Source organism: Dama dama, chromosome 19 (assembly GCF_033118175.1).
Source record: "Dama dama isolate Ldn47 chromosome 19, ASM3311817v1, whole genome shotgun sequence".
Taxonomy (NCBI): Eukaryota; Metazoa; Chordata; class Mammalia; order Artiodactyla; family Cervidae; genus Dama; species Dama dama.
Genome location: NC_083699.1, coordinates 86,504,291 through 86,515,558, shown reverse-complemented (window position 1 = coordinate 86,515,558; position 11,268 = coordinate 86,504,291). Strand labels below are relative to the sequence as shown.

Sequence of the window (11,268 nt, the reverse complement as noted above, 5' to 3'; positions counted from 1 at the left end):
CAGGCAAGAATACTGGAGTGGGTTATCATTTCCTCCTCCGGGGGATCTTCCTGACTCCGGGATCACACCCTCATTTCTTGCATCTCCTGCATTGGCAGGCAGATTCTTAACCACTGAGCCTTGTGGGGAGCCCTTGAGGTTTGTACACTACTTACCTATTTGTGGAGGTGGATTTTCTTTTCCTTCAACAAAACCTTTTGTTTGCAAAGCTTGGACAAACAGGGTTGTGTGTTGAAGAAATTTCCCATGTCTCTGCCCATGATTTTGACTGAGGCCAAACTACTTGGGTGCACACTTTGTTGGCTCCAAGATTATACTATGGATTCAGTTTTCCCCAGGTGAAATTGTTGCCTTATAACACCCTGACAGGCCCACCAATAGGTAGGATTAGTGTGTGGGTCACCTGAAAAATTGTGTGAACCCCTTAATCTGCAAGTCTCTGTGTTTGAGGCAACTTAGTAAATAAAGGGAGGAGCTTCCTGGGAAGTTCTGGTGTTTAGCATTAATCTTCTGCCAATGATTTACTTCCCTTGGCACTGTTGAATTGAAGATTATCAGGTCATTTATCAGAAAGTGCAGCAGGAAAAAACTTGTCATTGCTGCTAAGACCACAGGTATTGGTCAACTACAAGTTTCTGGCTAGAAGGTAAGCTCTGATTCATTGGATTTGTATTTTCTGAAAGAGCTACATGTAAAGTAAAAAACTGACCACTAATGAATGAGATGTCTGCTCTCCTGGTGTTGGCTGGAGATAGAGCTTATGTTGAAGGAGAGGGAGGTGCTGCAGGTGTCTGCTCAGAGCCCGGGTTTGGGGGACAGGTAGACCCAAGTCAAAATCATGGCTCTGCTAAATCTTGGCAAGTGATTTAACCTTCAGTTTGCCTCTTCTTAATTTTATTAGTTTTTCTGTAAGTTGTCTTGGATTTTCTCTGTAGACAATCATATTTTCTACAACTAGTGATATTTTTGTCTCTTCCTTTCTAATATTCATAATGGAAATTCTTTTCTCTTGTTTCATTTCATTGGTTAGACTTAGCAGAATGATGGGGACAGTAACAGTGATAGTGGACACCGATACTACATCCCTGGTCTTAACGGGGAGGTTTCAATGCTTCATATTGAAGCATTCATAATCATTGCTATATGTTCTGGTAGACACTCAGCTTAAGAAAGTTTCTTTGTGCTTTTAAAAAATCATGAATGGATGTCAAATTTTATCTTGTCAGCATCTATTGAGCTAAAATGATCATACAGTTTTCTTTGTTAATCTGTCAAAATAATGCATTTCATTAATAGTTTTCCTACTAATTAATGACTTTCCTATTGCAGATCATCCTTAAATTCCTCAGGTAAAACCTAATCAATGCACCTTTCTTTTGAACATTGCTGGATTTGATTGGATCATATTTTATTTAAAATTTTAAAAATCAAAGCTTATAATTATTAAAGAAATGCAAATAAAAACCACAAAGACATATCACTTTACACCTGACAGAATGGCTAGTATCAAAAAGTCTGTAAATGACAAATGTTGGTGAGGAGGTACAGAATAGAGAACTCTCATACAGGGTCCATTGGAATATAAATTGGTACAGCCTCTGTGGAAATAGTATGCAGATTCCTCAAAAAACTAAAAACAGAATTACCATATGATCTAACAATTCCATTCCATGGTATATATCCAAAGAAAACAAAACCATGAATTTGAAAAGACACATGTACCCCAATGTACATAGCAGTACTATTAACAATAGGCAAAATATGGAAGCAACCCAAGTGCCCCTCAATAGATGAATGGATAAAGATAATGGGATTATTACTCAGCCATAAAAATAATGAAATTCTGCCATTTGCAGCAATGTGGATGGACCTAGAGAATATTATGCTTAGTGAAACAAATCAGACAAAGACAAATACTGTATGATATCACTAACATGGGGAATGTAAAAAAGTAATATAAATGAATGCACATGCAACGCTAGAACGGACCCAAAGAGAGAGAAAACAAACTAGTGGTGACCAAAGAGTAGAGGGAAAGGGTCGGGGGCAAACAGGGGGAGGGAATTAACAAATATGAACTACACTAGATATAAAATTGACAAGCAACAAGGATATATTGTCTAGCAAGGGAATTATAGCCATTACTTTGTAATAACTTTTATTGGACTGTAATCTATCAAAATACTGAATCACTATGCTATACACCTGAAAGTAATCTGATATTATAAATCAACCTTACTTCAATTAAAAAACCAAGCTTGAAAGTGGTATTCATATATTATCTTCTTGTGTACTATATTTTATCATGTTTTATGAATATAACTTTTAATGGATAGTGTTGATTTTAGGGAACAGGCCAGGAGAGAGGGGTGGACATGCTGACGAAGCTCCAGTTCTCCTTGTCGGTCACCCTGCTGTTTGCCTGTGGCTTCCTCTACCAGTTCACCCTGAAGCCCAGCTGCCTCATCTGCTACCTACCTTCCTACAAGTCGCAGCAGGGGCTGGAAGCCCTCCTGGGCCGTGGGCGCAGCATCGTGTTCCTAGAGACCTCGGAGAGGATGGAGCCAACCCCGCTGGTCTCCTGTGCTGTGGAGTCAGCTGCAAAGGTTTACCCCGAGCAGCCTGTGCTGCTACTTATGAAAGGGCTCAATAATTCCATGCAGCTGCCCCTGAACTCCACTTTCCCAGCCCTTTCCCTCCTCTCAGCGATTGACAATGTTTTCCTCTTCCCTTTGGATATGAAAAGCCTGTTTGAAGACACACCGTTGTTTTCGTGGTACACTCAAGTAAGTGTTTAGAGAACCTCAGAATCCCAGTTTTGGGAGGGACCATAGAAATTGGATCCAACCTACTCATTTTATAGATGGATACATTGAGGATAGATGGGCGGGGAAGATCCCCTGGAGAAGGGAATGGCAACCCACTCCAGAACTCGTGCTTGGAAAATTCCATGGATGGAGGAGACTTGTAGGCTATAGTCCATGGGGTCGCAAAGAGTTGGACACGACTGAGAGACTTCACTTTTGCTTTTTACTTACACCGAGGATCGGGGCTCAGAGATAGGCTGAGATAGGGTATCAAAGATAGGCTAGAACCCAGATCTTTTGACTCTTGCCTGGTCTTCTTTTTACGGTGTTGAGTCCCAATTCAAGGAAACAGGAGAGACTTGATTTAAGCTTACCTCTACCCTGCTGCCTTTTGCTTTCAATTTATTTCTTAGGATTTCTTGAGACTACTCTTAATTGAATGAATTTCTGTATCTTTTCTAGGTGTGTAGACCACTCATTTTTCACTGACAGTTTTAAACCCATCTATGTTAAACTTTTTATGCACCCGAGGGGGGGCGGAAATTAGGCAATATTGAACTTGAAAATGATTTAAATAGATAATTCATGAAAGATCAGGTGGGTGCAGCTATATAGGATTGTGTAATATTGAGAGATGATCAAGAAACTCCTGGGGCTCTTTGGAATTTTGTAATTTTGTGCCAAATCTCCCTCTACCTTTCCCTTTAAAGGACATTTATGGTGGCATTTAGGGCCCATGGTAATCCAGGATAATCTCCTCGGCTCAAGGTCCTTAAGTTTATCACATCGGCAAAGACCTTTTTCCTAAAGGAGGTAATTGTAGTTTTTAGGAATTAGGACCATTGAGTGGCTGTGATCCAATCTACTACAGTATTTGTATGAAAAAAGAGAAAACTTCTGTCCCACACCCTCTCTCAGTCACCTAGGGACTGGGTGGGGTGTCCTGGATGGGGGACATGCTTGCACCTTGGGGGAGCTGGGCTGTGGCGTTTTCTGCCCCAGTTAGCCACCATAGGTTAGCTGGCGGCCAGCTGTGAGGATGACTGAGTGTGCCATCACCTGCTGATGATCACTGGATTCGCTGCACTGATTTGAGCAACTGTAGCCCTTGAAGATGCCCAGGGATGAGTACTGTGAGCTTGGGGAAGGAATGAGCAACCAGAATCCAATTCCCCTTTCTGGGGCTCACCTCTAGGGAAGGTTTTATTTTACATTGACGTCAGTCCAGTGTCCACATCAAGGCAGGCTTCCTCCTCCTGGTTCTGTGTGGCTTCTGATATCTGGGTCTGTTCGTTAATAATCACCAATTTACTGACAATCAACTTCAGTTATTTTTACTGAAAATAAGTGGGCCTCCAGAGTTAGACTGCCTGGGTTAAAATCTAACCTCTGCCTCTCTTACCTTGGGCAAAGGATTGAACTTCTTGTTCCTTCCTTTTAATTTTTCCCTTGAAAAACAGGAACAATCATAGTATATAGGTACAATGATTTTTAAAAGATTTATGATGACTTTTTTTATATTTGGCTGAGATGGGTCTTGGTTGCTGCGCTTGGGCTTTCTCTAGTTGCAGCGAGCAGGGGGCTGCTCTCTAGTTGTGGTGTGCCAGCATGCGGCTCTTGCTGTAGTGCACGGGCGCCAGGGTGCATGGGCTCAGTAGCTGCATGGGCACAGGCTTAGATGCTCCTCAACATGTGGGATCTTCCCAGACCAGGGATCAAACCCGTGTCCCCTGCATTGCCAGGCAGATTACTAACCACTGGACCACCAGGGAAGCCAGGTACTATGATTTTTGAGGATTTGTGTAGATTATAAATTAGAACAGTTATTGATAAATTTTAGCTATTATTATTCATGAGGTTTTTGGTAATTGTATACAATATAATGCTATTAATAGTTCAAGCAGTCTTAGCTGACTTTCTTTTGTTTGGTTTTAGAGCAGATTTAAAAAAAAAATGTTTATTTTGTCAAAAGCCAAGGGTCACGGTTTAATCTTTTAACCAACATGTTTAAATTCAGAAAAATCTATTTTTTTTTTTTCTGTATTCAAAATTTTAGCATTCCACTTGGGAACATGGATATTTATAATGGTTTATTTTTATTCGTTTCAAAGTCATTTTCTGTTCTGCTCACATTTTAGCATTTTCAATTGGCCTTGACTCCTCGGTCTCCGGCTCCATATCCAATCCATCAGCAAATCCTGACCAGCTTTATCTTTCCCATGTGCTCAGAATCTGACTAGTTCTGTCATCTCCTTTATTGTCACTCTGGTCTAAACCATCATCATCTCCTGCCTGGATTATTTAAACAGCTTTCAAATTTGCCTCTTTGCTCCTGTCCCCATCTATTTTCCATACCATAGCCAGGGTGACCCTTTTTAGACTAATTCAGATCATATCTCCTTTCTACCAAATCTTCCAAATCATTTTGGTCTCTACTCCAGCATAGCATCGCCCTCACTCCTGCCCTGCCCCTTCTCTGACCTTGTTTCCTATCCCTCTCCCTTCACTACTCTACACTGCTGTTTTCCTGTTCCTACACACCATGAGTGTGTTCCTGCCCCAGGGCCCTTGCACTTGCTGTTTGCTCTACCTAGAACCCTCCTCTCAGAGATACCCACATAGTTCATCCACCCACTTTATCCAAGGTTCTGCTCGAACTCAAGATAGTGCTCCATCCTGCCCCTTCATAACCCCCTTGCCGACTTTTTCTTTCCGAGTCCTTATGAAAACCCAACATATGGTATATTTATTTGTTTATTGTCTATCTTCTGCCAGTAAAGATTTTTGTCTGTTTGTTCACTTTTGTATCCTTAGCAACTTAGAGTTGCATGAATGGTAAGTAGGCCTTCGATGAATGTTATTAAATGAATTAATCAGTGGACAAAGGCATGGATGCATTTTAAGATTCTTTTACCAACTTTTCAAAGAGCATAGATATTAATATATCCTATAGTTTCAGAGTTCATTTTTTCCTTTATCAGTTCTCAGCATTTTTAGGATGTATAAAAAATTCTTTCTTCACAGTTTCATATTTGTGGTTAATTTCCATCCTGCTGAAAGTGACTCATGAAATCCCTTCTGAGTTTCATCTTTCTATTGCTTTTATAAAAAAACAATTTCATGAAATCTTTAGAAGCTGCTAAAAATCTTCCTATTGATACTGGCTGCTGTAAATTTTTCACTTAAAGGCAACTTTTTTGGGTTGGAGGTAATTTTGATAAATTTGCAACACTGGGCTTTTGGCAAATAGATTTTTGGGAGGTTGACTTGCTTCCTCCTCAACTACCTGTGCCGGGCCTCCCCCTTCCCCTTTCTGGGGGCTGATTTGTACTTGTTTCTGCAGATCAACAGCAGTACCGAGAGATTCTGGCTCCATATCAGCTCAGATGCATCCCGCTTGGCCTTCATCTGGAAGTACGGCGGTGTCTACATGGACACAGATGTCATCTCCATCAGACCCATTCCTGAGGACAACTTTCTGGCTGCACAGAAATCTCAGTTCTCCAGTAATGGGGTGTTTGGATTTCTCCCCCACCACCCCTTTCTGTGGGAGTGCATGGAAAACTTTGTGGAAAATTACAATCCAAATATTTGGGGCCACCAGGGTCCCGAATTGATGACAAGGCTTTTGAGAGTATGGTGCAAACTCAGAGACTTCCAGGAGGTGAGTGACCTCAAGTGTTTAAACTTCTCCTTCCTACACCCCGAAAGATTTTACCCCATCTCTTTTCGAGCCTGGCGGCGCTATTATGAAGTCTGGGATACGGAACCGAGCTTCAACAATTCCTATGCCCTCCATCTGTGGAACCACATGAACCAGGAAAGGAAGGCTGTGGTCAGAGGAAGCAATACACTGGTGGAAAATCTCTACCGTAAGCACTGTCCCAAGACTTACAGGGACCTGCTTCAAGGTCCAGAGGGGTCAGTGACTAAGGAGCAGGGTCGAGGTAACAAATAAGCCAATGCTGAGTTGTTGGTGCAACACTGCAGGTTTAGCCACTTCCTGGAGTGCTAGGCTTTCACCTGATCTCCACTTCCCTGGAGTGTAGAGGCTCACCCATATATCAGTTACAGTCACAATTTTCCATGTCGTTTCACCAAAAAACCATTAGAACTAATAAATGAACTCAGTAAGTTGACAAAATCAATACACAAAAATCAGCTACATTTCTAACCACTAATAATGAACCATCAGAAAGAAAAAGAAAACAATTCTATTAACATTTGCATCAAAAAGAACAAAACACCTAGGAATAAATTTAACCAAGGATGTGAAAGCCCTGCATATTGAAAGCTTTAGGACACTGATGAAGAAACTGAAGAAGATACAAGGAAACAGAAAGATATCATATACTCATGAAAGATGAGGACTTCGCTGGTGGCTCAGATGGTAAAGTGTCTGCCTACAACACGGGTAGACCCGGGTTCAATCCCTGGGTTGGGACGACCTCCTGGAGAAGGAAATGGCAACCCACTCCAGTATACTTGCCTGGAAAATTCCATGGACAGAGGAGCCTGGTAGGCTATACTCTCCATGGGGTCACAAAGAGTTGGACACGATTGAGTGACTTCACTTTTCACTTTCATGAAGGATGAATATTGTTAAAATGTCCATTCTATCCAAAGCAATGTGCACACTGAAAGCAATTTATACCAAAATTCCAATGGCATTTTTCTCAGAAATAGAGCAAAGAATCCTGATATTTATGTTGAACAACAAAGGACCAGGAATAGCTAAAGCAGTCTTCAGAAAAGAGAACGGGTTGGAGGTGTCTTGCTCCCTGACTTCAAACTGTATTTTGAAGCTACAGATAAGTAGAACAATTGTTGAGCTCAAAAACAGACCCACAGGCCAGAGGACCAGAAGAGAGAGCCCAGAAATAAACCTACATGGATGTGGTCAGTTTATTTATAGCCAAAGGGTCAAGAACATACAGCCGGGCAAGTGCAATCCCCTCAATAAGCAATGCAAGGAAAACTGGACACCACACCAAAGAATGACACTGGACACAGTATACATTGCACATACCATGGGCTAAAAACCTACACTTTTCCACATCAAGACCTTCCTTTCCTGGGTCCTCTGAAGATGGACTCCCCCAACCCCCACCAACCCTCAACTCCTGGCAGTCAGTTGCACACAAGAAGTTTCTCCCCACCTTCCCTCATCTCACTTTTCCCTCACCTTTTTCTCCCCATGGGACCTCCTAGGGCGTGTCCTGAGAAAACTGTTCCTATCTGCATGGACACAGCATCATATTGTGCTCAAGTTGAAACCTCAGCAGGTCGTAAGAAGACTGAGCTCTCACAGCACTGACCTGTGGTATGCGGAAGCTGAACCCGTACCGGTGCTGAAGGAGGAGGAGCTCCTGCAACACAGCGAGCTGAAAACTCTCACGTGCCCCTGCTCACTGCTCCCTGCAGGCAGTGGGGAATTGCAGGCCCCGCTTGTCAGTTGGGATGGGTGGACTGTGTCTACAATAAAAATCCCAAAGAGCATTGGTATATAAAATATAGAAGTTTCTCTTTCATGTAAAAGTAGCCTGAAGGTAGGCAGATGAGGGTGGGTATGGCCACTGCAGTCGTCAGGGACCCCAGCTTCTTGTATCTTTCTGCTTACCGTCTTAGTGTCCACAGGCCATGGTTCATACTGCAGCTTGGTCTCCAGTCCGTCATTTCTGCATTTCAGGCAGCAGGATGAAGGAAAGAGGAAAGGTGCACTTTCCTTATTTTATAAACTCTTCCTGCAACTTACCATATAACACTTAACCTTACATCTCAGTGATCAGTATGTAGCTGCAAGAGAGGCTGGAACATTTAAGGAGGAAGAGAAAACAGGTGTTATGATAGGCGGTCGACAGTTTTACTACATGTTAAATTTACTTCTGTAAGATTAATTATGGAGTCTGATAGAGCAGGGGTCCTTAACCTCTGGGCTGTGGACAGGTGTCTCCTGTCAACTCATTGGTGGAATTGGATTGAAGTGCACTTGAATCTTCTGAAAGCATCCCCCTCCCCCCAACCCCTGGTTTGTGGAAGAATTGTCTTCCATGAAATCTGTCCCTGGTGACAGATAGGTTGAGGACAGCTGTATTAGAGAATTGGCTGGGGAAAAAAGAGGCTTGATTTCTAGCCTTTAATTTGATACTCATTAAAGCATTCAGTCAGTAATATTAATTCTGTCTCTCTGTGTGCCAAGCACTGATTTAGATGTTGAAGATTCAGCTGGATCAAGCAGACAAGGTCCTAAGTCAGCTTGGACTGCAATAACAAAGTACTATAGACTGAGTGGCTAAACCACAAAAATGTATTTGTCACAGTTCTAGAGGCTGGGAAGCCCAAGATCAGGGTGCCAGCGTGGCTGAGCTCTAGAAAAGATCCTCTTCCAAGTGACAGATTGCATATTTCTTGTTGAATCCTCACATGGTGGAAAGAGACTAGGGAGATCTTTGGGGTCCCTTTTATAAGGGAACTAATCCCATCCATGAGTGTTCTGCCCCTCATGACCCAATTACCTCCCAAAGGTGCCACTTCCTAATATGATCACTTTGGGGTAGTAGGATTTCAACATGTGAATTTTGAGGGGGATCACATTCAGTCCATTGGAGGTCCCCAGTACTTATATCTAATGACTGGCCATATCCTCCCTGGGATAGTCTCCCCTGCTCCTTAGGGTGTCTGCTATTCCCTTTTCTACCCCAGTTGTCTTAAAAAAGCAAATCACACACTCAAATTTTAAAAACAGCTGCCCCTTCTACAGTCACATAAAAATTTGCTTCCTCTTCCTAGGAGGTATGAGAATTAGTATTTCTCCCACAAATAGTCATCAATCAAGATTTTCTAGAATTTTTTTTTGATAGTTTGTTTTTAAGGAGAGCATACATTTATGTTTTTCTCCAGATATGAAGTGATGATACTTTTCAAACTACATCCACCCATCCCCTTTCATTCTGATATTTCCCCCTTTGAGAATCACTGCTCTGACTGTCTTACTAAAAAACAATCGCAAGTCACGTCTCCTGCCATAGCTTTGTTTATTCCCAGCTAATTGCTCTGGATTCTTGGGTCCAGTCTGACACTACAGTGAGACTTTGAGACCTGCTGCTACTTACCGTGGCAGCCCTCTGACCTGTGTCCCCAGAGTCCCTGCTGTATTTCAGCTCACCTGTATGTCTCCACAAGCATGTCTCCTAGCACTAGCCCTTTGAGGGTGGAGCAGGGTCATACACTGGACCTAATTTCCGCATCTGGAGAATGCATGACAAATGCATGACTAACGTTCCTAATCACTAGGGTTTTGAAAAGTTTGATTAGAAATATTGTCAATATTTCAAAAATATATGAACTGTTTTATATGATGGGACCAAATAGGTCAAGCTGAATGTCACATTTCTTTATACTGGGCTGTGATTGTATGAATTCACTCTAGCAATATTGATAATTTGACGGTTATAGAGAGTTTTACCTGGCAGCAAGATGTTTTTGATTGATAAGATGTCAGGCAGAAATTAATAATGCATTACTTAATAAATGCAGTTTGTTTAGTAGAAAAGAATATTTCAAAACTTGGTGGCAATGGGAAAAATGCGTAGACTAAAAGGTATGTGATTAAAAAATAAGTACTAGAGATGTAATGTACAACATGGTGATTACAGCTAACACTGCTGTGTGAAACATGGGAAAGTTGTTAAGAGAGTAAATGCTAGGAGTTTGCATCACAAGGAGACATATTTTTTCCTTTTTTCTTTTTATTGTATCTATATGAGAAGACGGATGTCAGTTGAAACTATTGTGGTTGTCATTTCACAATATATGTAAATCATGCCATATACCTGAAACTTTATAGAGTGATAAATAACAGTTATTTCTCAATAAAGCTAGAAAGAAAACATGGTGGTGAGGAGGGTACTGGGCAAAGTAAAAAGAGTAATGAGCCATCAGAAATGTGGATTCCAGATGACCCTGGATTCCTTCTGGCCTTTGGTGAATATATGCCACACGTTTACATCATGATATACTTTGAAGTTAGGTCATGTTAGTGTTTCCCCCATGTTAATTTTTCTTTTTTTCAAATCTGACACTCATTCTTAGAATTTCAAATGATAAGATTGCATAGAGTAAAAGATGAAAGTCCCTCTTGTACCACTGTCAAGTTTGGTATGTCTCTCACTTTTCTCTGAATATATATCCATGCTATTTGTAAATAGTTTTGGCCATAGTCTTCCAAGTATCCCCCACTATCAGCTTATCTGCCCTAACTCTTCTCTCCGAGACTTCCATGATGCAGCAACTAACGTGTGAAGATATGCTCGCAGAGGGCTAATGACTGTGTGAGCGTAATGGTTAAAATGTATAATTAAAAAACATAAATGGATTCATATAATACATAGTATTATGTCAGTTGTTTTTTAATTTAACAATGCATATGTCTTGGACACCTTTTTTCATTAACATAAGATAT

The 11,268-nt window shown here is 41.4% G+C and overlaps 1 protein-coding gene across 1 annotated transcript; it reads left to right on the top strand.

Annotated features, from left to right (window-relative positions):
* The first annotated feature begins 583 nt into the window (after positions 1-583).
* On the top strand, positions 584-11,088 carry A4GNT (alpha-1,4-N-acetylglucosaminyltransferase). The gene is made up of 3 exons (XM_061168005.1): positions 584-646; positions 2,349-2,786; positions 6,151-11,088. The coding sequence occupies exons 2-3, from the start codon at positions 2,376-2,378 to the stop codon at positions 6,763-6,765; spliced, it is 1,026 nt and encodes a 341-aa protein (XP_061023988.1). The 5' UTR covers positions 584-646; positions 2,349-2,375; the 3' UTR covers positions 6,766-11,088.
* Positions 11,089-11,268: the final 180 nt, after the last annotated feature.

Coding starts and splice junctions, on each gene's coding strand:
- A4GNT (XM_061168005.1), top strand. CDS start 2,376: ATGCTGACGAAGCTCCAGTTCTCCTTGTCGGTCACCCTGCTGTTTGCC. Junction 2,787..6,150: donor TGTTTTCGTGGTACACTCAA/GTAAGTGTTTAG, acceptor TTGTTTCTGCAG/ATCAACAGCAGTACCGAGAG.